The following is a 26,681-nucleotide window of genomic DNA, read 5'->3' as shown; positions in this document are numbered from 1 at the left end:
CTTTCGTCCTCACGGGGGATTGTGGGAGCAGCCTGGCTCTGGCACCATTTGTTCTTTTCAGCGATACCATGCATTCTCCATGTATACTATGTAATTTCGTGGACAGGAGTTCAACGGTGTGGCCTTTTGGAGATCGTTCTGCGTACATAGCATATCTCACCTCTTAACTAAATATACCGATATCTCTATTCTGCTTCAGGAGTGTCTTTATCCATCCTACGTTATTCTGGCTAAGTAATATTAAGAATATTATCTTCAGATAAGAACATTATTGGCATTATGTACAAGAGGAGTTGGTGTCAGCGATGACCCCGTCTCCGAAGATCACCCTGACCAAAATTCGCCGGGACCTTGGCTACTGGGTTACTCAAGGATCCAATGCCTCCACCCATAGAGCCAGAGCCACTGCTTCCACCACTGCCTTTCTTGGGTTGAGTGAGCAATGTCCACACCTCTACCATACCAGCCCGGCGGGCAGGTAGCATGCTGTACTGCATGCTATAGAGGTTGCGACGGTGGATGGGTGGCACAAAGCGGCCGGTCATAAGGCAGAAGATAACGCGGGGCGCGAGGTAGTGCTTCCGGAGCCGGTGGCCCAGCTGGAAGTACTGGTCGAACATTGCACGCAGGGGGAGGGGAATAGACTGGAACTTGCGTTAGCTTTTCTGAGGCGATGTTTTGGTTAAATACGGAGACATACCTCGAGGTGGATGTAGGAAACCAGCGCAGCCGAGTCGGTTTCCGTTGGATTCTTGTCCGGTTCACTTCGAAGCTCGAATCGAATACCTCCCGGTAGCCGTCGCGAGTCTTTCACGCGGAGCATCAATGCGAAGAGCGGGAAATGGTTCAAGAATGCAAGGCAGGTGTCAAGTGCTGCCTTCATTGAAATAATTAACATTCGAGCCGAGGCAAAGGTCAGGTAGAATACTACAACTGTAGGCAGTAGAAAGAATAAAACTGTGAAGAGGATAGTGCCAAGGAGGAGTTGGTCGAGGTCATAGTCACATGAATCGATCCGGTTGCGGAGGACATTGCGTTTCTTTCCACGGAAAAGATGGAAGAGGGAAATGATAATAGTGAGTTGCCAGTTGAAGATGCGAGCGGAGGCAATGTAGAAGGAGTAAATGTGTACCGTCAGGATCGAAAGAAGGTCGGAGAAGAGAGCAATGGGCATGCTAGCTCCTGCAAAGCTTGAACATCCAACAATATAGATGACAGCAGGAAGGTAAGGTTGAAGGTTGGCAATGCAAGCTGCCCAGTTTTCAATGACCCACAGGAACAAGTCACCGAGGAAGGCAGCAAGCTCATTGTTGAGTTTCAGGCCGGCTGGCCAGTCCATTAGCCACGAAATGGTGCGCTGTAACCCCTCCACTGTCCAGCCAGTCAAGACAGTGTTAATTTGTGAAGCGACCCAGTTCGCGTTGTCAATAATGTAGGACCCCAACGCAATTCCAATGATCACATCGTTGGCGACAAGCCACAAACTGTTATAGAACCGAATATAGTCCGGATGACTGGTCGTGACACTCTCCCAGTTATCCTTTCTTTGCCGAAGCTTGACATATTGAATCGGCCAGTAGCAAAACTGCTGCAACCTTATATCAACTTGTTGAGCTGTCGCTGAGATATCCTTGAGAGCAGCAGCATCAGGCCGAGCACGCCACTCGAGAACACGCAAGACGATTTCCGCAACAGATCGGTGACATACAAGCCCAACGACGAAGATGCGGGTGACGACGGGCCAAATCCATTGCCAGAAAATGTGTGCAATGCAAAGGACAATAAACCCCCATAAGGTTGTCGCCGATTCCACGACACGTTCTCCGACGCTCATACTTCTCTTCGCACGAATTCCAATCAAATGGCTGTTCTTGTGCATGAGCTGCCCCATCTCATAGGCACAGTTGACTTGGTTAATAATGAGCGGGAGGGCTTGCTCCTTCTGGGATGGGATATGCTTGACGACCGTATGAAGCTTGAGCTTCTCAACCAACAACTTGGGCCCAGCCTTGTCCCCCTCTTCCTCCGATTCGACCTTATCTGATGATGGACCCCATATTTCTGTCTTTGTCGCTTTATCACCCAAGGCCAGCGAAATTGGATCGAGCGACATATATTCCATGCGTGTTGGGTGCGGGCGGTCGTACATGATAACCTGGACAGACAGATTTGCCTCTGGTGGGCAGAAGATGCGAGGAGCTTTCGAGGACGAGTTCGTAGTCACGTCAAGATGGGCAGGATTGAAAGACATCGGAGGCTCGCGAGAGTTGGTCGAGCCGAGGACATGCATCTGAGAGCGCCCACATAGAGTGAAGATGCGCACAATAGGGTGAGGGCTGTTTCGAAAGAGAATGCCCGCCCGGAGAGCATTGTCAACATTCCGAGACTATCCAACCACGAGCACTATCAGCTTATATCGAACAAGCAGACAAGGCAATTGCAACCACCTACCTCGACATCTTCCAGCACCGTGAGCACGAACAAATCAAGCTCCGAGTTCCGCCATCCGACAATCACACCCGGGGACGACGATCGTGGGAGGTCATATGGCCAAAATACCCGCAACAGTCCATCGCTCATGAGCATATTGTCATCCTCCACCTGAGTCTCAGAACGAACCTCGACGGCGCAACTGTTCGCGCGCGGAGACGCCGAGATTCACGTGGCGCGGATGCTATATATCCACCAAAGCCGTCAGTAAATGCTCCTAAGCCAGCACCAAGCGCTTTATCTTTCGATCGCTGCTCGAAGCTTTGGTTGTCCCAGTGTTGCTCACCAATTGGCCCTCCTTAGCCGCCAGATGATTGATCGGTAGGACGAGGAGGAAAAAGAAGACGGAGAGAAACAGAAATCCTTTCGCAGTTCGTGTCTATAAAGCATATTAGCGACGTTGCAAATATAACGTGCGCTGGCGCCAAGCTGATTAAGTCGCAGGCGGAGGGGGAGCCAAGGACCGATGGCCGATAGAAGACATACCACGACACCGTGATCCCAAGCGAAGATGGCCAATTCGTATAGACGGGTAACAAGGTCCCACCTGGCGGTAATATAACCCGCGACGAAGATCCCAAGGGTGAGGACGGAAAAGGGGTGCATGAATCGAGGTGGTTCAGGCCGTCCGCGATTAAGTTGCGCGCATAGCTGGATGAGGCAGTCGAGGGTGGTTTAGAGGCACAGCGATAGCACAAGTCTAGGATTGGAAGTTATTCTGTGAATTTAAGCCCCAAAGGAATGAATTAAAGACGATAAAAGGAACGACCACTTGGATTTTGGACTAAAGTTGCTTCGTCACTATCCCGCGTCGATCATCTAGACCGACCTACACGTGACTGGCTATATATTAACGGAGTATACGTCGACAACCCGGTACCTACTACTCCGTATATAAGAGAACTATAAGGAGACCCCAGAAAAGATCATAGTAGAGAATACTAGTTCATCTTAACATGCAGAAGATGAGTATACAATAATGCCTTTTCAAACCCATGCCTTCCATGAACGCCAAATCCCATGAATAGCTCACATCCTTATAGAGCCGTGATACCCTGGAACACCTTATTTGCTTGTAATTTTTCATCAGCCTGAGCCAGATCACGCATGACCTGTCGCTTCTGCTCAGCCGTCATATCTTTGCCCTCAGTTGCCGCCTTCCATTTCAGCAGCATTCCCTTGAGGAGCGCATTGCCCTCCTCCACCTCTTCCTGGGAGTATTTGTCAAGCGAGGGCGCCGAAGGCTGTGTCTGTCCATCTTCAGTTGTCGCCGAGGTAAAATCTTCAAGCTCCTCAGCCTTCTGACGGGCCATGTTGACAACCTTATCCGGGAAGCGCACGAGCTCGGCGACATGAATACCGAATGACTGGTCACAAATTCCTGGCTCCACACGGTAGAGAAGAGTGACTTGGCGCTTTTTCTTTTCCTCAGTTTCGGCTTCACTCTCGCCCTCGTTGCCGTTTCCAATGAACGCCACGACGTGCAGATTCTTGACGGCTTTTGGATACCGGTCTGCCAATGCAGTGAGCTCATGGAAGTGAGTTGCGAACAAGCCAAAGCAGCGGATTTCCGTGACAATGTGTTCTGAGATAGCCCAGGCCAGGCCAAAGCCGTCATATGTGCTAGTTCCGCGGCCAAGTTCGTCGATGATAATCAAGGACTCCGAGGTGGCGGACTTGAGGATGTTGGACGTTTCAAGCATTTCCGCCATGAACGTCGATACACCCTTGAGCTGCGAGTCGCTGGCACCAACTCGAGCAAGAATGCAGTCGAAAATGGTCAGCTCGGCCTCGGTACAGGGAACGAAGCAGCCGGTCTGTGCCATGAGTGCAATCACACCAATTTGTCGGATGTATGTAGATTTGCCGCCCATGTTGGGACCAGTGATGATGAGGAAAGATGATTCGTCGCGAATCAAGGAAACATCATTCGTAATGAAGGAGATATCGTCCTGCATCTCCATGCAAGGATGCCGAGCTTCCTTCAGAACGGTGTTTCCAGTTCCGCGGGGGTGCATCTTTGGGCGAACATATCCCGAAGGTGCATGCATCGAAGCATGGGCAAAGCTCACAATGACATCAAGGTGTGCCAGTACACCGGCGAGTTGCTCCAACACCGGGCAGTACGAAGCGGCAACGTTGACAACTTCGTTAACCAGACCGGTCTGGGTTCGGTTGTAGTTCGAGGACAGTTGGTCATGCTCTCGGCGGAGAGACTGCATGTTGGCTGTAGTGAAATATACGCCGTTCTTCTGTGTCGAGCATTCCTGATACTCTCTCTTATTGCGAATGCAGCCCGCCTCATTTCGAGTGAGACGGAAGCACCAACCGTGCACACGGTGATTCTCCATAAAGAGCTTTTTCTCCATGTCTTGATGCAAATCCTTTGAAACTCGTTGGTGTTCCATATCCATGTCATATCGTAGCTTGTCCAGCTTCTTTCTGATGACTCGCAAGCTATCGTCGAACTCGGGTTTGATAATAAATTCGTGGTTCTCCAGAGCGGCTAGATCCACCGTCGTTTCAACCATTTCCTCAAGCATGGCCAAGCTGTCAGAATAACCACGGAGCTTGGATGTGTATTCTGCCTCTAGAGGGGTCTGGTACTGCTCATCCATCACATCACTCAGCGCGCTCACAAATCCAGGCAGACGAATAGACACCTGGTATGCTCGGACAACATCTTCCAAGTTGGCCTGCTTCCGCTGGAAGCGTTTAGCCAACCGGTAAAGATCCGGAATGGCACGCAAATGCTCCTCCTGCATAGTCTGACGCAACTCAGTGTTAACAACAAATGCCTCCACCAGCTGCTGTCGTTGCTCGATTGCAGCCAGATCCATCAGAGGCTGCTTCAACCATTGGGCCAACAAACGACTCCCCACAGGCGTCTTGCAGTGATTCAGCAACCCGAACAAGCTCATACTCTTAGCTCCATCCCGCGGACCAGGCATAAGATTCAGCGCCCGGAGCGCCGAGGCATCAAGCTTCATATACTGTGACAGATCATGCTGGTAGAGCTGGTACTGGCCGAAGTTCGTAGGATCAGTCAAGACATTAAGATACTTGATCAGCGCCGACGCAGCCCCCATAGCGAGTTTCAGCTCCGTCTGAGGCAGCGTACCGGCTGACCGCTCATCCCTCAACAATCTCGTAAGGTCCTGCTCGATATCCTTGACACCGAAGTCGGCAACAGGCCGCTCAGAGATAGCAATCCCACAGCTATCCGCGATAGCCCGGATCTTGGCCAGTTCGACGTCCTTGCGAGCCACATCCATGGTTACAAGACACTCCTTCACGCCGAGCTGGATAACCAACGACTCGAAATTGGAGTAGATATCGTTATCGAGGAATTCACTCACGCCCAGCTCGCGCACGCTTGCATCAGCAAAGCACACGCCGACATTCCGGGCCTCCGCTGCGCGAGCGGAGATCTTCACGGCAAGAATAATAGGCGCCGAATCCATGGACAGCGCGCCCACGCTGCCGAGTTCTTCTTCCACGTCTTGCAGGTTACCGGGACTGGCTTGCTTCGCCAGCTTCCAGTTGCTCTTGCCCGAGCCGGCCGAGGCGAAAATCTCGATGCGCTTGTTCAATCGGAAGAGGGCTTCGCGGAGGAAGTTTCGGAAGACTGTGACGCTCATCGTGACTGAGGGGAGGCCGCCGGTTTCGCTGCGGCCTAGGTTGCGCAGCACGGAGGTTGTTTTGTAGACGGTGCGAGCGATGAATTCGGCATCGGCGCCGTGCGAGGAGTACCAGTCTCCTCGGTCAAATACGCGGATGGTTTCATTATTATCGGGTGTAGGGAGGCTGCGGTAAAAGCCAATGAAGCCGACTTCGTCGTCGACCTGTGTCCATTCAGGGTTTGAGTTAGTGGATGCTGTATTGGTGGGGTTAGGGTGTATTAGATATCTCAATCCATACCTTCAAGTCAGGTCGGGAAGACATGGTGTCGGTTGATGTAAAAGGGAAAGCAGCAAAGGACAATGCAAATGCTGGTATCAAGGTGGTTTGGACGAGTCCAATTCGACGCGCCTCACGTGGTCCGTGCACGCGTCGCGCGTTAAGTGGGTGGGATCTACTCCGTACTCCAGGGGTCTAAGTTGTAGAGGTCTCTCTTCAGGAATCAATTTGGCCGGTTAATTCACATTGGCTATACATAGAAAGGTATGCAGTTTCTAGCTTGTATGCTTTTTTTTACCGCCTTTTCAAGTTTCCACATATAAACTAAGAAGGGGAGAAGACATAAAAGACTACCAAGAACGTTAGACATGGCGAGGTCATATAATCGTTTGACTTTCTTGTGTATTATGTTTGGGTGTCCGAGGACCTAGTTGCTAAGTACTACCTAAGGTAGTTCGTAATGCTAAAAGACATATGGTAAAGTACAGGGTATCGAGCGCTGATGCAAGACCGCGAGCAGACCGGCTCCACGGATGCGTGGTATCCAACAATGAAGAAAACAAAAGAAACCAAAAAGCGTAATTCACAAGAGAGGAGTCTGCACACAAGATGCAGACTTCTCCCACTCAGCCTTCAACTGGGCGGCTCTCGCCCCGATGTCCTTGGCGGAAACATCTTTGCAAGACTTCAACACAACCGACTTCATCTGGCCAACAGTAACCATACTGATCCATTCACCGGCCACCTTCGTATCTGACAGAATCTCAAGACACATCTCCACTTCCTCACGGGGAATCTCACTGCGGACCGAGTCACGGACATGCTCGACCATCACATCGAGCTTGAAGGGCTTGCGTTGGGCTGCAAGCATGGCTTTGATGCCATTGCCGACATACCCAGCGGGGCGCAACAGGGCCAGAATGCCGGCTACCTCCTCCACTCGATCGGCGGCTGCACGGCGCACGAGTTCTTTCTTGGCAGGCGGGGGAGGCAGCTTGGACTGGCGTAGCTCCTTATTCTTAATACGATCCAGCAAGCCCTGGCGGCGGCTGGTTGTTGCCGTCCGCTGCAGGGGAGTCGTCTCTGCTGACTCTGAGCGCGTTCTCTCAGCCTTTAAGCGGAGCAGACCGCCCTTCAGATCCTGGAGTCGTTGTTGGCCTTTCTGGAAAACGGTGAAAGGGGTGAGGGACTCGTGGATTGTGGAGAGACCGAGAGACTCGATGAACAGAGTTGCTTGGTCTTCCTCATTGGCATTCCGAAGGGCCTCTGGGGCTTTTTCCCACAGCAAGTCCAAGGTTTCTTCGAAAGAGTCTTGCAAGGCTGGAGGATGCACGTTGACCTGCACGGTGCGCTCCATGCAGATTTTGCCGAGTCCATAATTTGCCAGACGATATGAAACGTGGCTCGCTTTCGAACTCTGTTCCCAGACCCACACAAGACGCTGCAAGTCCTTCATCTGCACCTTGCGCTTATTCCAGAGGCGGGTCACGCTGCCAAGGAATTCTCGGAGGTCCGCAGGGGTATTTGCGCCGTTGTGCGCCATGTGAATAGAGAAAGCCTGAACAAAGGAGGAGTGAAGGTTCAGAATATCATTGAAGAATGCAGGGCGCTCGATAGCTGGGGTTTCATCGTGCACTGGAATAACCTTCTCGAAGTTTAGGGTTCGTTGCTTCGAAGGGGTCGCGGGTGTCGAGGGCGCGTTCTTGACAGGAGCAGCCCGTCGACTCGGGGTCCGACTCGGGGTCTTCGCGGGCGAAGTTTTCTTGGGCGAGACATAGTGGCCGCTGCGTGGTGAGGAAACGAATAATTCATCCAGTCGCAAAGTTTTCGAGGGTGTGCCTTCCTCCTCAATTGGCGCCTGTCTGTTTCCGTTGTCGAAGTTTTCGAGCTCCTGCAGTTTACGTTTCTTGGAAGGCGAGACCGGAAGGGATGCTGTCTTCTTTGCAGGTAGTTGCGGAGTAATGCCGGCTTTGGTTGCCCGAGTAAAGGCTTGGATGGCTGGCTGGGCAACGCAGCTTGACCGGGAGGTGCGCGGCATCGCGACTGCTTTGAAAATTTTTGCAGGTCGAGGGAGGATAAATGAAGAAAGGGCGATGGATACAACTGTATTATAATAGACAAGATAAGAGATACCGAGATATTAGAGTAAACAAGATGTGGGAAAGTGCAAAAAATGGAAAGTGGAAAGTGGGAGGAGATGTCAGAGAAGGTACAAAGGAGAGACGCGTTCGAGGGCGCGTTGGAAAAACCCACACTAGCCTTTTCGGGTTAAATGGAAACGCGTGAGTCGGAACTATACGAAATTCAATTCAAGTATGGAATACAAGGAGCCTCGTTTGAAAAAGGAGATAGAAGTCTTGATATAATAAATCCTAGAAAAAGGATCGAGTATAAAATATAAAAGAGCTCCAAGTCCAGGCATCCTCGTCACTACGGTAATACTCCGGCATTGGAATGTCACTGTGTCCAAGCTCAGCGCCTGGATATTCCCCGGGCGCATGACATGTCCGATGCTAATGTACGGCAGAAAACCAATTCCAAATCGGCCTTTCCTATCGAGGACTGAATGACAATACTCAGTTTCATGTCGCGCCCTGGACAGACCAGCCAGTACCGGGCGCATTGAAATACTCGGTATACGTGGACTTGGACTCCCACTACATTGACATTTACACAGGAAACATGGAAACACGTATAGGTTTCATAGACATGGAATTCTTCGTGATATTCTCGAACCGACCAGCGCCGTAATAAAGTAATAGACATTTAATCATCGAGGCTCAATGGCGAAAAGAGCTTATTTCTTGCCACCAAACCAGCCCGAGACAGCTCCCTTGGCATCAGCAGCTTTCTGCTCGACCTCGCGATCGATCTGGTCAACACTACTGTTGATCTTTTCCCGGTTGGCATTGAACTTGTTCTTTGCTTCGCCGCGGAGCTCGTCAAGCTTTTCCTTGCTCTCGTTTGCGAACTCGGGGATGCGCTTGCCTTCAGCGCGGGCTCTGGCGATCTAGAATTGGACGGTTAGTATGATATCTCCAGTTGTAATTGGTGGAGTGGATATCGTTGAGGACGGATTCTTGAGTGACAGATGCCAAGGACGACATAGACTTACAGCATCATCGACATTGGCACCGGCTTCCTTGCCGACATTCGTGCCAACCTTCTCGGCGTTGTTTGTACCTGGGAGCTTCTCGCGTGCCTTTTCGGCGTCGACTGGAGTGGGGGAGGAGGGTCAGCTCGATGTTCCGAGGCAATTTTGTAGTGTTGGGGAAGTTTGTCAGACAGGGTACGTACTTCTCATTTGGTGCTTAGCTTCTGAAGGACTGCCGCCGGCAGAGTACAAGTAGTAACCGCCTGCGCCCGCCGCGGCGAGACCCAGATACAATGGAACCCGGTTCTTCGACATGGTGTGTGTAGTGTTGGAAGGGGAGGAGAGGTGAGGATGTAGAGGGTGTAATTGAAGTAAATGCTGAGGTTGGTAGGCCGGGTATCCTTGGTTTTATAGGTAGTTCTCAAGACCGGGGAACGAGTCGACTATGACGTCTTGTTCTCCTTGTACGTACTAGAACTTGCCTCTACCTTTTATTCTTCTCTTTTTCTTTCTTTCTTTCTTCCTTCCTCCCCTGGATAACGTTTTACCTACGATCTATCCATTGGCCATTGAATCTCGTTCAATAGTTATTCCAATATCAATCCCCTTTAAATGTCTACAGTGATGTTTCCAACACCGTTCGTAGAAACGTGCAGGGTTACAAGTGGAGACAACCTCAACCTTGGAAGGCCCAGCCCCGGAAAGCTAAACTTCCCGTCGACGTCACCTGCAAGTCATTGCTGCCTCATTCCGGTTCTGGGGTTTCTTACTACTATACACACTATATGGTGTAATATACTTATATTTTACATCTACGCTAAAGCTATGGTAACAGGTTGTTCCGATCTTGTACTCCGCATTTTTATTCGGGCTCACCGCCCCTCCATTCTCAAGGGTCTATGTGTGATCGTTTACGTCTTTCAAGTATAGGTTTATACATGTAAACCTGTAAGGAGAAAGGCAGTATCAATGCATTCCAGTCATATTCAGATCATAACAGACATCAAAAGTCCTCATAGTTGTAGTCCGTTAAAGCATCAGGCACGATCCATCCCCCCAAAAGTATAGTAAGACACAAAACGAAACGAGAAGGCGAAGAAATGAGGTAGAGAGAGGGAAAGGACTCGAAATCGAGATGGGAGAGATGAAGAGGCTGCCGAGAAAGAGAGTAAAATGCAACAATCAGTCACAGCGCAGACCACCAAAAATGAAAGAACCAAATGGTATCGTCATGCATATGACTCCATCCATACAAAACTTCCCATGCGAACGCCAGGATATGCGGCTCAGGACTAAGAACTCATCGGAAAAAGATTGCCATCCAGAACCATCCGAAAAAAATATCACAAACACAAACATAAGACTCCCGAACACAAGTAAAAGAAAGATGGGCTATATTTCCCGGTCACGTATCAGTCGTCATCAAAGTCGTCAGTTCATCAAGGGTTTCGCTCTCGTATGATGACAAGTGTAAGAATCCCCGAAATATATAGAGAGAAAGAAAAGGAATTGGAAAGCCGAGAAAGTCCAATGGGCTGAATGTTCCAAAATTGGGAGTAGAATGGGCGGAAAGAGTGGTTGATATGGGAGTCCGAATAGACGTGAGATGGAATGCCAAGTATACATAATGATGATCGCTCTCCAGCTAATTTCAGGGAGCGAAGATAACTTTTCAATATGTAGAATGGTGTAGAATGGTGTAGAATGGGTGAGCTTTGTCCAGACAATTTACAGAAATAGCTTGGCGGCTCCTTTGTTCTCGCTTGTGGCGACGGCGACAAGAGCCTCTAGGCGACCCATGCCCGAATGTCGGGCAGGGGAGTCTGGGAAGACGTCGGGCCTGGGCTCCCGGTCGTTGTGGGATTCGTAGCCATCCGCGTGGGAGGACTGACGGCCACATATCTATGATGGCGTTAGTAACCAGCGCGATAGCCGCCCGTTCGAACAGGAGTTCCTACCGGTTGAGGGTGATCGGAAGGCAAGGAGGAATCATCAGATTCGATATATCCGCTGCTGTGCACAATCGCGGGATGATACTCAAGCGATGCGGTGGATGGGGTATGGACACCCTCGCTGCTACTCGAATCCTCGGGGGAAGTTCGCGTGCGGCTCCCCGTTGAGAGGCTTGGGCGATGTCCCCGATACTCTTCGGGGCTTCTTTCGGCCGTTGGGCCGAATGCAGGCTGGTAAGATGATGATGGGCGGGAAGAGACATTCTGGAGTTCTGCGAGGGTTTGTTGGCTCCATTGAGAAGCAGATGCAGTAGAAGGACGTCGGTCCCGGATATCGAGTCCGGTCAGGTTATGATGCAAAGACATATCCCAGGATACATGACCTCGTCGGTGACCAGGGCCGGAGATGGGAGGTGGTGGACGGTGGGCTGGCTGTGTGTAATTGAACCCCGATCCAAAGCCTGGGTTGGGCGGTGGACGATGCTGGCCATCAAGCTGCATTGGGCTGGTTTTCCTGGTGGGCGGGGTCATCGGCCGTTGGACAACCTTGTCAAAACTCTCAATGCCAGGAAGCCGGGGCGGATGCTCGGTCGAACCGTTCGCACCGAATGAGGCCGGGACATTGTCGGGTGTATGATATTGGTTCAGGCCACTAGTTCCAGGGCGTGGAAACCCTGTGTATGACGAAGGGTGCCACGTTCTCCTCCGCATCTCCGCCTCAGCCGCGCTTAAGGTACCCTCATCACGAGATACAGAGTAATGTGTGCTAGTGGGGCTTGCGAATACCCCAGCAGCATTTTGATAAGGTGCACCGGCCGGGTTGTGATATCCCGGAGGATATGCGTTGCCATGCTGTACAAGGAAAGGGTTGCTACTCGTTGGCACAGAAAGACGACGGGCGGCCGTCTTTCCTTCCCAGAACCCATGTGTTGTACCAGACATAGGCGAAGCAAATTGAGGGCTTCCACCAGCAGCAAACATATTGGAGGGGGTGTATGGTGATCCGGCTGTCGAGGGACCAGGAGCGCCACGGACTTGGCCTGGGGGTGTGCTCGGAGGTTCTCCCCTGGAATCCATTGCCAGTCGGGATCGAGCTGCGGGGTCGTTGGCCATGATCAATGGCGGGGGGCGTCGTCGAAGTTCTGGGGGTTGGCTGTATGTCGAAGTGGTGGACGCAATACTCGAAGTTGATAAGTTCCGGCTATGACCTCGGGTATGACCGCCAACACTGCCTCCGGTGCCTGCCCGCGCCCGGCCTGGTGGCCGCACTCGATCTGTACGGACCTGACGCTGGAACCGTGTGCCCGTGGCCGCTAGCGAATCCCCGGGGATTTCCTCATTGACATGGACGGTTTGAGCATGCTGGCGAAGGTTGTCGAGTCGGGAAAACCGCCGAGAGCAGTGGCACTGGAAGGGACGTTCACCGGTGTGTTTTCGAATATGGCGAGCTAGATGTTCACTCCGCGTGAAGCTTAGATTGCATGGAGGGAAAGAGGTGCAGAAGAACCGTTGACCTTTCTTCTTTTTCGAGGGGGGTGCGTTGCTCCCTACGTTTTGATCATGATCGGAATCGTCTTGTTCTCCCTCGGAACCGTGCATCGGTTCGTCAGACGTTGAGGGGGTTCGAGCGTGGGTCAAGGTTGTGCGGGATGAAGCATCGCTACCGCGGCTTTGGTGTGAAACTCCGTCCGGAAACTTCTCCGTCGACGACACGTCCGGTGTGGCCGGCGCACCATTTGGGATCGCACGGGGTGTAGCTGCTCCATCCATCGCGTGGTCTTCAGGTGCCGAGTTGTTGACAGGGAGAAAGGAAGCCATGTCGACGTAAGAGGGTGGGAGGCGGGAGTGATGTCAGGTCTTCGGAGAGCCAAGTGCGAATGTTCCTGACCAGCAGTCGCGAAGCCGACAATCCGATCGGAATAATCACCCCAGAACCAGTTGGGGCTCTATATGTCTCTATGTCGAGTCGTAAAAACCGCAGCGCTACGGGGAAGTCGGACGGGATCAAGACTCGGAGTCTGGCCGGATTGACTGTGAACATTTGCGCAAACTCAGTAAACTGGACACTACTCGAGGCAGAAAAGAAAAAGAAAAAAAGAGGGAAAAAGAAGAGCAAAAGAGATTAGAAGTTTCAACACGTACGATTTGAAAGTGCGCTTTGGAAAGAGAAAGAGGGGCGAAAATAGAATGTGAACTAGGATCCCAAACGCAAGGGCGGGGAGAGGTCAAGAATGTAAGAAAATAAGAGAAAAGGGAAGGTCGTTAGCTGATCGTGATCATCTCTGAAGTATTTCCAGAGAGGAGAGTAAGATCCGATCAGCCGAAAGAAAACAAGTTAAGAAAAAAGAAAAAGGAGTATATATGCAGTATATACTATAAAAGTTATAAAAGAACAGAAAATGGTGACGATGAGAGGAGAAGAGGCTCGGGAAGCGAGGGGCAAAAAAAAAGCGAGTAAAAGAAGAACAGGAACTCAACAGGAACTCAAAGGCCTTTCCGGGGCTACCGATGCGAATCATTAAGTGTTTCACCAGATATCCGCGTGTCTCCATTTTATTCAAAAGGCACCAGGCACCTCCATGATTCATTAGTGACTTGACATGAACTTAAGACTTGGACTTGAGTGACTTGAAGTCTAGACCTCTTCTCTATATACATATGTATAGATATATGTAGCAATGTAGCAATGTAGCAATTGTATATGAAGAAAAAAGAAGTAGGTTAAACCCTCGAAACTGGTTGACGTTAACACATCTCAGACCCTGGAAATAGGCACTGCCAAGCCTCGATAAGTTTGGTTCTTGGAGAGAAAAAAAAAGGTCGAGACTCTTTGGAGACTCTTATGGTGGGGGGGGATCCTTAGGGTTAACGATATACTCAACCACCTGGACATCCCCTTGCATTGCGATGTATCGCACCTCGTCATACTCGTTGGTTACGCGGTAGGGGAAAGAGTTCCGAATGGTCCGCCCCGATACGAAGTCTTCATAGCGAATTCTCCTTTGCTCGAGCCCTCTGATCTCACAATTGGTCCGAGCCCGTGATAATTTTAGACTGCATAGACTGCGGGGATGATAAGAGATCTCATTCCCCTACGGAGTACATTCTACAATATACGTTCTATGCATTCCAGAACATACCTCTTTTACTATGTATAAATTACTTACTAAAATAAAATAATATAAAAGAACTCGTCACTTACAACCTTGGAAGATCCGGTAGCTCCGTCGAAACCGCATTCAGGCAACTCCTCATCTGAAACTTTCACCCCCTGGGACTAAGCCCGTTGGCCCATCGTGCCTGCGTCGCTGCTAAACTTTCCCCCCCACTTCCCTCGAGAACTGCAAACGGCAATTCCCATGGAATCCATTGCTGTACAACATCCTCAGACCCCTGGTTCCCATATACTTTAATGTATAGTCTACCTAGGTATTCACTTCACTTGGGCCTCTGGGTCGAATACCTCATCAGAAACAGAGATGTGACGCCACGGCCGATGTGGATGATGTGCTTATCCCCTTGGGCTTAACCGGTTTGACCTATATTGGAATCAAAAATTCAGACGTACGGTGTACCGTATTGGCCCCAGATCGGCCCCATGGGAGTTCGGTTATGATCCAGCGAACACGATTGGCGTGGAGAAAGGAGGCGATATTCAATATTCTTCCCTGGAGACATGGTTCCCCTCCTCGCGAAAGTGCGGCATATTAATCTACATTACGTATATATAGTTTGCGAGATATGATTCGGGGATGGGAAGAGGTGCTATAGCTGAAATTGGTGAAGATGGGGCTCCTGCCACTAGACAAAATGATCGACAGTTAAGTTGACGCCGCCCACGGGAGAAGTCCCAGTACGGAGAAATACAATATGTAACTCATGTATATCCATATACACCGTGGGGGCCGAAGAAAAGGCATAGATAGATCGTCGCTCTAAGACCCTACAACTAGAAGAGGGGAAAAACCAAGACGGGTACCTGTAGGTACATCTGCAGGGCTGACAGAAAGGCGCACGGCCAAGTATAGCCAGGTACCAAACTGCAGGGCTTATCGATAAACCTGAATTGTAGCCCTGCCCAGGAAGGATCCGTGGATATGACGTCTTTGACTTGGGACAACTCTAGGGCGGCTAAAACTTCCACCTTCCAAGCCTTCCATCGTTGATATTATTTTTTTCTTTGTGTGGTAATACTCCGCCTCCCTTTTTTCTCCCCCTCTGGAGAGGCGATCCGTTTGCCTTTCTAGCGGTCTGCTTATCTGACTGGTCATTGACCCTTTACCAGTCCAATCATAGGCCACACTCTGCATCTCATACCAGGTCCATCCATGTAAATTGTACCTGATTATGTGTCGTGCGTACCTGGGCCACGTAGGAGCCGCCTTATAATACCAATATTGAATTTTAAATAATATTATATTAATAGATTTCTGTTTGGTTATATTATATAGTAGTATCTACTCCGGAGTGAGAAAAGATAGTATGTGCACAACATCAAAAGCATCAATAAGCCCTATCGGCCATAGACATCAACCCAACCCATCCCACACACTTTGTACATACAACAAGTACTAGCAGGAGGCTGAGAGTCCAAATTCACATGTGAATTCCAGACTGGACGAAATGGACAAAGCGCACAATCTCTGTATCCATACCGATGCCATTCCCCCAATCTAATTGGGCCCCAACCCCCCTCCTCAGCAACTGACATGCGTCTGTTCCCCCTCTGCATCCACGAATTGAGTCAACATGCAGTGTGCACGCCAACTCCCAACCACTTTCAGAACTGCCTAGAGATCCCCACCACTGTGGTGCACCTTGTGGGAGTCATCTGACTCTGGAACATCCACCGCGTTCAGGTACTTGTACAACGTACTTGCAGATGTAGATCTATCCGATCTATCCGCTTATCTGCGGCACATCCCAGTGTGTATAGATATGCATTTATGTATAAGGATTATTTTCCGATGCTCGGAGGTTTTTGTTTTAGACTCTGTGCGAGCTGACGGATTGGATCCCGATAACCTGGTGTTAAGTTGATCGTTCCAGGGTACCTACTGGTTTCTTTGTCCCTAGTCAGGTACGCTAGTTGTTTGCACCTTGGCTTTGGGTGCGGCTGGTTGCTGGTACCTGGAACTTGTGTGCCTGGGTGCTGGGTGTTTGTTGCTTCCAAGGGTCTGGCGCCCATGGTACAACAAGGTTCAGATATTTAGAGTAGTGGTAGACTTTAACAGCTGGGAGGATAGGTAAGGATGGTTATAGTTGAAGTAGCTGGAATTATTCCAGGGTTGAGTACATAAGGATGTTCAGTGTGGACAACAGATCCAATGTTTAGAGTGTCTCGTTTGTAGGAATGCTCACGGATTCCGTTTGTAGCAACTATAGTCGGTGAAAAAAGCAAAGGTCTGAGATTATGATGTGGACTCTTTATTTGCATAGAGTAGGAGAGTCTATTAGCTCATTTCCCGAGACAGATTAGTCGTCCACATTCAAATCCTGGGCTCAAATAAGCATATATCCATGTGTATATAATGACAGGGAAGCTCCTGCCTTCTTCTCTTCTGCTCTCCAGCTCCAACTCACTTTCTTCCTCTTTCCTCTTTCCCGACCTCTCTATTCCCTCTCATCCTCCTCCCCCTTCCTATCCTTCTCCTCATCACACTCCATGTCTTCATTCCCCCTCCTCTCCCCACAGGTTGTCACGTCATGTGCCCCTGGGAACCAAAACACCAAAACACCCCTCTGAGGCAGTGAGCAACTACTGTGCTGAACACCTTATCTATGAAATTTGCAAGGCAAGTATCAATACGAAAGCTAATATCCCGAAGCCAAAATCGAATCAAAGTCGAATGTTTTGCATTCGGACTTGAGTTACGAAGGGTCCTTCTATCTTAGCTACCTCAACCATGAGCCACACTGGTTCCTCGCCTCCTCTTGTCTCGTACTACGTTTCTTCTCTTCATGCTCTTCTGTCCAGGCATCTGACAAATTTTGAGCCACTATGAAAACCGGAATAAGAACTCGCCTTTCAGCGACTCCGGTAGCTTGATATCGATCTGCTGTGCTTATAAACAATGATCATAGTCACCATGTCATTCATCGACGACCTTCCCCATCATGACCAACGACAGTAAGGCGACTCCTCAGGCAACGCCCACTGATATCATGTACACCATATTTGACCCGTGAGTCTGTGGCATCAGTCGTTCTCTCGTTGTTTATCCCAGCTGGCGACAGAGTTATGGCAAGAAGATCCATCTACCGGCCGTACGGTGTTTGGCTACAACATTGACCTGAATAAGACTGTTTCTGGTGAGTCCGTTCGATGAAGCACGACAAGGTGGATTCTCGGATGCCACGACCACAATCAGAGTAAGTTTTCATGGGCGTCACTTTGGAGGACCTTCCTGACGTATAATTTTACAGATTACCGCTCTGAATGCATTGTCTTGCATGATTTGGATCGACCATCGAAACCGCTAGGTGGTCTATGTCACTCGAATCTGTGACTTGCGACTCACAAGACGGGCTACTGCTTTTCATGCCTTGGACTGTTGCATGGAGGCTCATTGCTGGGCTTATCTATTCTGCTGCTCAACGAACGGATGGACCCCCCAAAGCCGTGAAGTGCTTCCAATCCGAATTTACAATGCCCTTATTTAACCTTGAAAGCAACAGAAGAGAGGTAGAAGATCTACAAGCTATACGAAAATTCGTTTCTTCCCTCTTCCAATCAAAGGTCACGAGGACTGCATCAGCTCTGTGTGTGACGGCTCAAAATTCTGCCATAAACACTTTCTTTAAGTAGACGCCAGACCTCCTTGGTTTCCAGATCGATGTTCACCATATCGGAAGCTGGGATATTGTCCGCGCCATTGGGTTTCTATTATCCTGATGATTCTGGCCAATATCGAGAAAGCGGTTTCTTAGTAGTGGCGCCCCGCGCAAAGGCCAGAGTCATCATGATGATGGAATCCGACGGCAAGACTAGTATCCCGACTTCCAGTATGGTGAATGTCGACCTGAAACCAAGGAAGTCTGGCGTCTAGGTCAGAAAGGGTTTGTGGCAGAATCTTGAGCCCTCCCACACAGAGTTGATGCAGCTCTCATGGCTGCACGTTTTCTGACCAGTATCTGCTTCAAGGGTCGACCCTTCGATTGGAGGAGACGAACTTCCTCTAACTTGTAGATCTTCTTCCTCCGCTGCTTTCAAGGGGCGAGAGTGCTCGGTTGCTTTTGCTATACATAGTGAGGGAATTGTCGCGCCTCTCTGCAGTGGCAACTTTACGGCAAAAGATCGGTCGAGACAGGGTGCGACCCAAAGCCGATACGGGAGCGGAGGTTCTCTAGCTGATGCCAAACCTTGCTCGTTATGCTAATGAAAGTATGGTCCTTTGCTTTCTCTTCCTCGTTGTATGGAGGGTTAGCAGCCCAATAGAAGCTTTCTGTCGCTGATTAGCATCATGGCCTGCAGTATTACCCACCTCCCCATGACTTGTTATCCTCAAGCGTGCATCCTGTCTTGATCATTTCTTCTTCTCCGTCTTTGTGGCAAGTTGCCGGCGCAGAGGGGCGCGATGAAGAAGGCGATGATTCCCCCACGATATACTAGGGCAAAAGAAGTCCTCCCATCTGCTGCGTTGGGCCAAAGTGGTCCATTGGCTTTTGCAACCCTGTTATAAATACCGAGAAGTCGTCGGACTGTGAATTACATTTCCAACCTCGATGGTGCACACTGTGTCATGGGTGCTGCCGCAAAGTTCTTCCTGCTGGAAACTCGTTGGAAAAGAAGAGAGTCTGTCAGTATCCCTCAGAAGGAGAGGCGTGTGCCTGAACCAACCATTGAAAACTGCCAGGCCATCTCTATCGTTTCAACCTCAATTCTCACTCATCCATACGAGCCTTATATCTTCATTTCATCCCTCCCCTCCGCTTTTACGGTGATCCAACTTTCATCTTCTCCTTGACAATCATCTTCGCCATCATGCCGAAGCCATTGTCAACTTGCCCTTCAAAACATCTTCATGGCTTCTGCGATCATGAAGAGGAAATTCCATACAATCTAGAGCATGCTGAGATTATGAGCAAACGGGCTCAATGCATTCTGAGTGCAAAGTCCAAGCACTCCAACTTGCCGTAATACGACAAAATGTCGTTCTCCGATCCCATTCACTCACCTGACTGACCAAGCTGCAAATGAAATTGGCATATTCAGGGTTTAGAACTGATGTTGAGCCTTTCCGGCACCACAGTGAAGATTTGTCAACAGACAAAGTACCTAGGTAGGAAGTTCCAGCCTTCTGTTGACAAATCTTCACTATGACGCCGTAAAGGCCCAACATCTGTCCTCAATCCGGAATACGCCAATTTCCGCCAATTTCATTTGCTTGGTCAGTTAGACGAGTCGGAGAACGACATTTTATACTCATACAGCGCTCTCTATGTCCCTTAAGCTGGGGCTGTGTTGGCCTCAACATGCATGATCTGGTTTGAGAGCCATTCGTGGATTTCAGAAAGTCCGCTGACATCCAAATGCATTTCGAACACGATGATTTGGAACTGCGTTGTCTGAGTACCAACTTGAGCGACGGAATTCGCAAGGGTCAACTCCACATGTCTGCCAGCACTGTTCGAAGATCCGAATGTGGTGGGAGCGATGGGTGTGGCGGCCATGGTGGCCAGAGTGGCCCGCTGAGTTGTCGATGAAGTCGATGAACTTTGTGAAATGAGAATCGATGATGATGGGACTCCTATGTGATCTGGTTCCACGACTGCGATGAAGTGTCCGGAGTCTCAGGTCGATCAATATGGCGCTAAACCGAGGAAAGCGCCATTTCCACAGGGTGCCCTTCAGTTTGACAGCATAGAGACAGACTGAGCGATTCTTCGGCCTAGAGAAGCTTGCAAATCAGGTCCGAATCTGGAATTCAGCATCTGAATTGACTCGAAAACAATATCTGTCATCGCGAGTAATTACTGCGACAAAAAGCGACGTGAACCGGGCAGATATTGATACTCTAGGTCGGGGGACGGTTTACACCGATCCACACCAGTGGCTAGCCCGAGTGGTGTTTCAGCTGCATTTACTGCTTGGAGTGTTTGCGCCATTTGGCATTCGGTGCTCCTGGGTCGCGGTTAGCTAGTGATAGCTGTGCCGTGCCTGAGGGCATTCGCCAGCCAAATGAATCCGACATCGCGGAGACCACCGATTCACTGCTGTCGCCATACGGAGTGCCCCAAAACGGCAGCTTCTGAACGTCATTGTGCCGATTCCACAATGACGTTGACGCCAGCGCCCTTCACCATCAATGTTCGTGAAGGGAAGGAAAGAGTAGCAAAGGCTGAACCCTACTACTCCCTCGCGCTTCGTCACACACAAAGCTGACGCAATCAGTTCACGCGAGATTTCGGTAAAAATCGTCGTCAGGATACCCCGAACTTTCTTTGTGGTCGACGAGATTAGAATCGGCAACACTACAGGGCCGAAGAAGAGGAGTATCCATGGGAATCCCCCCGGGCGGAATTCCCACCAGTCCATACTTCCATGTTGAAAGCCGGAGACAAGTCGGATTCCTCAAACCCTCTTTTCAGTTTCAAAAAGGGGAGGCAGAAACTTCTTGGAAGTCAGTTGTCGTGACAGACTCAATACGCCACAACCAAAGTCTCCGGTCTGACTATTGCCTCATGTTTCGTTTACACGGGCTATATGATCATCAAACCTGAGATGCATGCATGATTTGTGTGGCTCTATTTCGACAAGTCAGTTAATTGCTGGGCGTACGGCATTCCGTGGGTTGCGTTTTTCCTTCCGCACCACCACGTTTCCTGTAGCCAACGGCTCCATGGCGTGGGGCCCAAGAAGACCACAACTGGAAGCCCGCGAAGACCAACCGTGGTATTTGAAATAGCAATCACTGAGACGCACGCCAAGTTGCTTCGTGATGCTGGCCGGTGGCTCGACCCAGTCGATGGTCTCGCGATGGTCGTACTAGCCATAAAAGCAGACCGACGGCAGCCCAGGATTACCATCCAAAGAATGGCAGTATGATAGTGCCAAGACAGAGATCGAAAATGTCCAAACCATCGAGATCATCGAAAGCAGTGAAGGTGACAAAGTCACAGTGACCATTGGCCCACTCCTCATTCCCTTCCAGGCTTTTTTCCTCAGAAGGCCACATGCTTGAGGGGAGTGACAAAAGGAGACAACTGTGCAGCAGAGGGACAAGCTTAAAAGTGGTAAGGGGGCAATTTAGAACGAGTGCATTAAATACTTGCTTCTTCTCGGACCCCTCCATCCTCCGGTTCTTCCTATATGCAATTCCTCGGCGGACTTCCACTTCGGAGTATGAGCAGTGGATCCTGGAATAAGTATTTGATTACACCGAGGAGCAGCAGGAAACGTCCTGACCTGGGACGAGTATTCACCGATTTCCCTGCTGGATTTGGCGCCGCAACCGCAAATCAGGGACGCCATATGCATTACAGCATGCTATGTGGTAAGATTCATCCATATATATGGAGACATGCAAGCATGGAAATCCGAATGGAAGCATGCACGTCTGGGAAAATTTGGAAGGCGACAAACTTGCACACACTCGGGAGGAAACGCCCGTACGGCGAACACGAAGAGCATACAAAAAGAGGAAGAATAAGCGTTCACATGGTACCGATCTAGGAACTTGTTTCGACCGAGTCATTTGGTGATGAGACGCAGCGTGTCGAGACTATCTCCCTCTGTTTGGTCCCTCGGCCGATCAATATTCAGTTGTCCTGTCGACCTGCTTATTGCGTGTGTCAACGCTTCTTTGCAGGCTGTAATTCCCACAAACTTCATCATGGCAGGCGCTCCTGTAAATATCAAGGCCACGGAAGAGTCATACAGGAGGTAGACATTCTGCTCCATAGCGCCCAATGATTTCTCTCTAATTACTCATTACAACTTGCTATCATGTCTTGTCATCTCCCACAGTAGCATTTTTAACATCAGGTATAGCCCGTAGCCCGTACAAATATAGGAAACTCCCGCGATCCGAGTATAAAACACGTGTTATGCAACATTTGCTCGCGGTGAGAACGCCCTGGACCCCCAAGTTATCTTTATGCAGAAAGATGCCTTCTGCCCCTCTTACCAGGTTCGAGGGAATCTTCCCGACACTGGCGGATGATAAAAAGGGCAATGCATTGAGCAGTACGGGCTCTCAATAATTTGGCAATTGTTCGAGAAGATACATATATTTGTCATTAGAGCTGTAGTCAATCCTTGCGGTTGACATGATCCATCTCGCACCGAACTCTAATCTCCCTTGTGAAGATTCGGTAACATGTACACAATGCTTGCAACAACCACATGCATCACCGCCCCAGAGGACCAACAACCGAGCCCACCATCACGGCAGCTTCTCGCTCCCAGTTTCCAACCACTACCGTGTCGGTTCCTGGTCGACCCTTTTCAGCCAGCAGGCTGGTAGCAGACACCTGAGACGCACGGAGCACACACTCCTTAATTTCGACTCTTAGTCGATCACGGTTGGATCGCAATGTGCGGGCAGAGACACCGCCTCTGTTGACGATTTCCTGGACACGCGGAGCAAGAGACGAGGCGAGGGAGCGCCAGTAGTAGGAAGGAAGTGATGAAGTGTCTAGAGCTTGGAGAAGAGGCTGTAGGAGATTAGATTTGTTTGAGGCTGTTGTTTCGGGTTCGGTGCCGCGTTCTTCGGTTGTGGTAGTGGAGGCCAAGAGAGGGTGTGGTGGTGGGCGGAGGTTTCTGAGAATGTTCTCCAAGGCGACTATATCTTGGCATCGCGCAGAGGTGTCGACGAGAGCTCGGTCCATGGTTGGGAGTTGGGTAAGAGCCCGGGCGAGGGAATTTACGGATGTCATGATCGCGGTGTGCATGAACCCTTGCAATGTTGATAATAAGAGCTCGGGCTTGTAGTCGGCTGCAGTGATGGTGCCCTTTGGCGGGGGCGAAAGAAGATATAGAGTTGTGGCGGCGGTTGACAGTCGTGCTCGGGCATCGCGGGCTTGTTTATAGCCAGATGGCATGGTTGACTGGCCATTGGTGCCTGCCGAGTTCGAGGACAAAGAGAATCTGTTTATGGTCTGCTGCGCTCTCGACTTGATCATATTCTCTGCGGGGATGACGAATTCTCCGCGTAGAGTGCGAATAGCCTTCACTCGATCCAAACCATAGCCTTCCTCGCCCTGTGTCGTGGCCGAGAACATTTCTCGCAGATTCAAAATCGTGTGCGCTGCACGTTCCAATGCGCGGAAGCCATCTTTTCCAGCTGATAGTGATGCTGCTCCATCCGGTCCTGCTGAGGGTGTCGGCCCTGTTGCACCTCGGCCTGTAATTTCAGAAACCTGGCTCTCCAACTGCCTGCCCAGGGTTAAGCAGCGCGCGACAGCTCTTGCTAGGCGGACAGTCGCAAGTGAGTTTTCAGCAGCAACACGGGCTTCGTCGGCTGCTTCCCATTTTTGTATAACCTCCTTTTGGAGACGCTCGTACCCTTGAGTCACAGAAGCAACCTGTGTCCCTGATTCTTTCAAGATATTATCAGCGGCGGCAGTTTGGCTTTGGGTGTGTGAAAGCAATGGGAGTGCTGATTTGGTTGTCAATGTATGGATGTGTGTGTCGATCTCCTGGAGATCAAAGAGCACCCGTGACAATGGTGTGGACAAGTCCAGCGGGGTATCTGTTGCATTGTTTGTGCTTGTCACCAATGTATTGGCGAATGAAGCTGGGGAGAAGTCTGGATCTAGGAAGGCCTCATAGTCTATGTATGACGGATCTCCTTCCGCCATGATGGATCTAGACGTGTCCAATGTCTATCTCAATGGGGCTGCATAGAAGAAAAAGAGCAATGGAGTAACTAGAGAACACCTTTCGAGCCAGCCAATCAGGGGCAAGTGGAGTGCAGAAATGATATGTCTTCAATGCAGCTCTCAATGTTTTGACATTGACTTGGTCATTGGAGGAGACCCGCGGGAGAGGGATATTGGCCTTGGAGATAGGAAACCCACATGGCCGATAAGGAGTCACGTGCTATTCTTAGTCAGCTTATACATTCCCAGCAGATGCAGATGATGAGGCCATTAATGACTATGAATGATACTATAAAACATAAATAAGAGTGATCAAGGACACTTAATGTATCCAGCTTATCCAGGTCATAATACAGTACATATAATGTGGTTATGCAGGCAATCTAGATTTGGAGGCAGAGAAGCAATATTGAAAGCCTCGACCAATCGTATAATCTTACATTATCACAATGGCATGAGATACCTCTAGAGCCAATAGATATTCGATTTCAAATCCAATTGCATTCAAATGCATTGGCGTTCTCTGCACATTGCCAGCGCCTTCCAACGACAGAGCGGGGTCTCCATAGATAAGAAGTTCGGAGACAACCCCGAGTACCGGACATGAACATCAACTCTCGACATTTAAAGGCACAATTCCTGGGATAGTACTTTAAACCACAAATTCTCCGCCATGTCATCTACAACAGTAACGCAGCAAGAGCAGTCCGTTCGCCTGACCAACGAAGACCAACTGCCGCCACTACCACCAGCGGCAAATGATGCATCCTTCCAGGGTCTGGCTCGCGGAGGCCGAAATGGCACCCTGAGACTCCGCGGTATTCCCACATTTTCAGATCTAACTGAGAAACGCAAGTGGATGAAGGAGCACATGGCTGCTGCATTCCGGTACTTTGGCAAGCTAGGGTATGGGGAGGGTGTCTCCGGGCACATTTCGATGCGAGGTAGGTGTGAAGCTTTCTTGGAAATGGAAGGTATTATGGGCGATTAGGAGTATTCTGACGGCGCGTAGACCCAATCCTCAAAGACCATTTCTGGATGAACCCGTTCGCCAAGCACTTCTCGACTATCAAGGCTTCAGATCTCGTTCTTCTAGATGCTGATGGATATGTTGTCGACGGTGGAGCTCAGCTACCTGTTAATGAAGCTGGATTCCTGATTCATTCAGAGATTCACAAGGCACGTCCAGATGTCGTGGCTGCGGCGCACACGCATGGTATCCATGGAAAGACGTGGAGTTCATTTGGAAAGCCTATCGAGATGCTTACACAAGGTTAGTGGCTTTTCCTTTTCTCTTGAGATCATATTGAGGGTTTGAACCTGCGCTAACGGGCTGGAAAAAGACGCATGCAACTTCTTTGGTAGACTTGGTGTTTACGAAGACCATGGCGGTATTGTTCTGTCAGCAGAGGAAGGAAAGGCCATTGCAAAGGCATTGGGCAAGGAAAACATTGCATGCATCTTACAAAACCACGGGTGAGTCGATTTTCGCCGTTGCGTTGTCTGTACGCGTCTAGTTCTCTCTGGCTAATTCGAGTTTACTCATGTACAGCCTCCTAACTGTCGGTCGGACCGTTGATGAAGCAGCCATCCTCTACTCCATGCTGGAGAATGCTTGCCGGTCACAGCTTCTTGCTGAAGCAGCAGCAGCCAATGGTCTTCCAAAGAAGATCATCAAGGATGATGCGGCTAAGTTTACCGCCGATGCTGCCCAGAATCCTGTAAGTGGAATGGACACGTTTGCCCAAGTGCTGGAGAACATGTACTGACATTTTCTAGCACAACTTCTACACTGAGTTCCAGCCTGAATTTGATTTGCTTGTCGAGGAGACAAACGGAAGATTTCTCCAGTAAGGTGTGAACAATATATATGACAATTTCTGGTTCGGTTCAAAGCTCTTCTAGATACGTAGCCTATGTATTCTCTAAGGTTTAAGACAATGAATACACAAGCTGAACGATAATACCAGAATCACTTCTTACTTTGCAAAGCTGTCGCGAAGGAGACGAGTTCAAAGGGCCAGTATACCTCGGAAGTCGAAAGAGCAAATCATCAATCACAATATTTGTCCATGAGAGCCTCGAATGAAGAGAGCTGAGGGGATGTATTAACTCCAGACACTCCTCAGTCAATGAATAAATAATTCCTTCATAATAGCGCAAGCTTTCCCTCGACTGCATTCGACATTCATGGGGTCGGATACTAGTCTATGTCTCTTTCCAAGAAATAGAGATTATGCACGAATTTCTTTCTATATAGCTAGTCGTGTTGTCTGCCTGAGTAAAAAGGTACAACCGTAGCAGGTATTAATGTAACAGGAATCGAACAAAACGAATATGGAAATCAATTCCTTCAGAACAAACGCCATCTATACAGATGCAACTGCCGCAAGGGTATACAAAATGGAAGAGATGCACCA

General features: G+C 49.8%; 10 protein-coding genes across 10 annotated transcripts; 1 reads left to right on the top strand and 9 right to left on the bottom strand.

The window, feature by feature from the left end:
* Positions 1-299: 299 nt before the first annotated feature.
* N7519_002806 (phosphatidylinositol N-acetylglucosaminyltransferase) lies at positions 300-3,096 on the bottom strand (the record flags this gene model as incomplete). The annotated part of the gene is made up of 5 exons (XM_057289584.1): positions 300-644; positions 701-2,386; positions 2,452-2,601; positions 2,777-2,869; positions 2,977-3,096. The coding sequence occupies 5 exons, from the start codon at positions 3,094-3,096 to the stop codon at positions 300-302; spliced, it is 2,394 nt and encodes a 797-aa protein (XP_057150786.1).
* Positions 3,097-3,527: 431 nt separating this feature from the next.
* Positions 3,528-6,435, bottom strand: N7519_002805 (mismatch repair ATPase MSH2; the record flags this gene model as incomplete). The annotated part of the gene is made up of 2 exons (XM_057289583.1): positions 3,528-6,335; positions 6,412-6,435. 2 exons carry the CDS (start codon positions 6,433-6,435, stop codon positions 3,528-3,530), a joined length of 2,832 nt encoding a protein of 943 aa, XP_057150785.1.
* Positions 6,436-6,973: 538 nt separating this feature from the next.
* On the bottom strand, positions 6,974-8,428 carry N7519_002804 (DNA replication factor Cdt1 C-terminal domain-containing protein; the record flags this gene model as incomplete). Its single annotated transcript, XM_057289582.1, has 1 exon — positions 6,974-8,428. The coding sequence occupies one exon, from the start codon at positions 8,426-8,428 to the stop codon at positions 6,974-6,976; it is 1,455 nt and encodes a 484-aa protein (XP_057150784.1).
* Positions 8,429-9,187: 759 nt separating this feature from the next.
* Positions 9,188-9,799, bottom strand: N7519_002803 (uncharacterized protein; the record flags this gene model as incomplete). The annotated part of the gene is made up of 3 exons (XM_057289581.1): positions 9,188-9,400; positions 9,506-9,606; positions 9,688-9,799. 3 exons carry the CDS (start codon positions 9,797-9,799, stop codon positions 9,188-9,190), a joined length of 426 nt encoding a protein of 141 aa, XP_057150783.1.
* A 1,413-nt stretch (positions 9,800-11,212) lies between these two features.
* On the bottom strand, positions 11,213-13,254 carry N7519_002802 (C2H2-type zinc finger protein; the record flags this gene model as incomplete). The annotated part of the gene is made up of 2 exons (XM_057289580.1): positions 11,213-11,386; positions 11,443-13,254. 2 exons carry the CDS (start codon positions 13,252-13,254, stop codon positions 11,213-11,215), a joined length of 1,986 nt encoding a protein of 661 aa, XP_057150782.1.
* Positions 13,255-18,720: 5,466 nt separating this feature from the next.
* N7519_002801 (uncharacterized protein) lies at positions 18,721-18,966 on the bottom strand (the record flags this gene model as incomplete). Its single annotated transcript, XM_057289579.1, has 2 exons — positions 18,721-18,887; positions 18,921-18,966. 2 exons carry the CDS (start codon positions 18,964-18,966, stop codon positions 18,721-18,723), a joined length of 213 nt encoding a protein of 70 aa, XP_057150781.1.
* A 918-nt stretch (positions 18,967-19,884) lies between these two features.
* N7519_002800 (uncharacterized protein) lies at positions 19,885-20,109 on the bottom strand (the record flags this gene model as incomplete). Its single annotated transcript, XM_057289578.1, has 1 exon — positions 19,885-20,109. The coding sequence occupies one exon, from the start codon at positions 20,107-20,109 to the stop codon at positions 19,885-19,887; it is 225 nt and encodes a 74-aa protein (XP_057150780.1).
* Positions 20,110-20,519: 410 nt separating this feature from the next.
* On the bottom strand, positions 20,520-21,614 carry N7519_002799 (uncharacterized protein; the record flags this gene model as incomplete). Its single annotated transcript, XM_057289577.1, has 3 exons — positions 20,520-20,687; positions 20,789-20,975; positions 21,463-21,614. 3 exons carry the CDS (start codon positions 21,612-21,614, stop codon positions 20,520-20,522), a joined length of 507 nt encoding a protein of 168 aa, XP_057150779.1.
* A 1,174-nt stretch (positions 21,615-22,788) lies between these two features.
* Positions 22,789-24,240, bottom strand: N7519_002798 (putative Golgi transport complex component Cog5; the record flags this gene model as incomplete). Its single annotated transcript, XM_057289576.1, has 1 exon — positions 22,789-24,240. One exon carries the CDS (start codon positions 24,238-24,240, stop codon positions 22,789-22,791), a length of 1,452 nt encoding a protein of 483 aa, XP_057150778.1.
* Positions 24,241-24,934: 694 nt separating this feature from the next.
* Positions 24,935-26,115, top strand: N7519_002797 (class II aldolase/adducin domain protein; the record flags this gene model as incomplete). The annotated part of the gene is made up of 5 exons (XM_057289575.1): positions 24,935-25,205; positions 25,274-25,534; positions 25,605-25,737; positions 25,814-25,982; positions 26,041-26,115. The coding sequence occupies 5 exons, from the start codon at positions 24,935-24,937 to the stop codon at positions 26,113-26,115; spliced, it is 909 nt and encodes a 302-aa protein (XP_057150777.1).
* Positions 26,116-26,681: the final 566 nt, after the last annotated feature.

Source organism: Penicillium mononematosum (assembly GCF_028829835.1).
Source record: "Penicillium mononematosum strain IBT 11891 chromosome Unknown utg000002l:1.0-8112719.0:1.0-8118358.0, whole genome shotgun sequence".
NCBI classification, from domain to species: Eukaryota; Fungi; Ascomycota; class Eurotiomycetes; order Eurotiales; family Aspergillaceae; genus Penicillium; species Penicillium mononematosum.
This window is presented reverse-complemented; position numbering and strand designations above follow the sequence as displayed.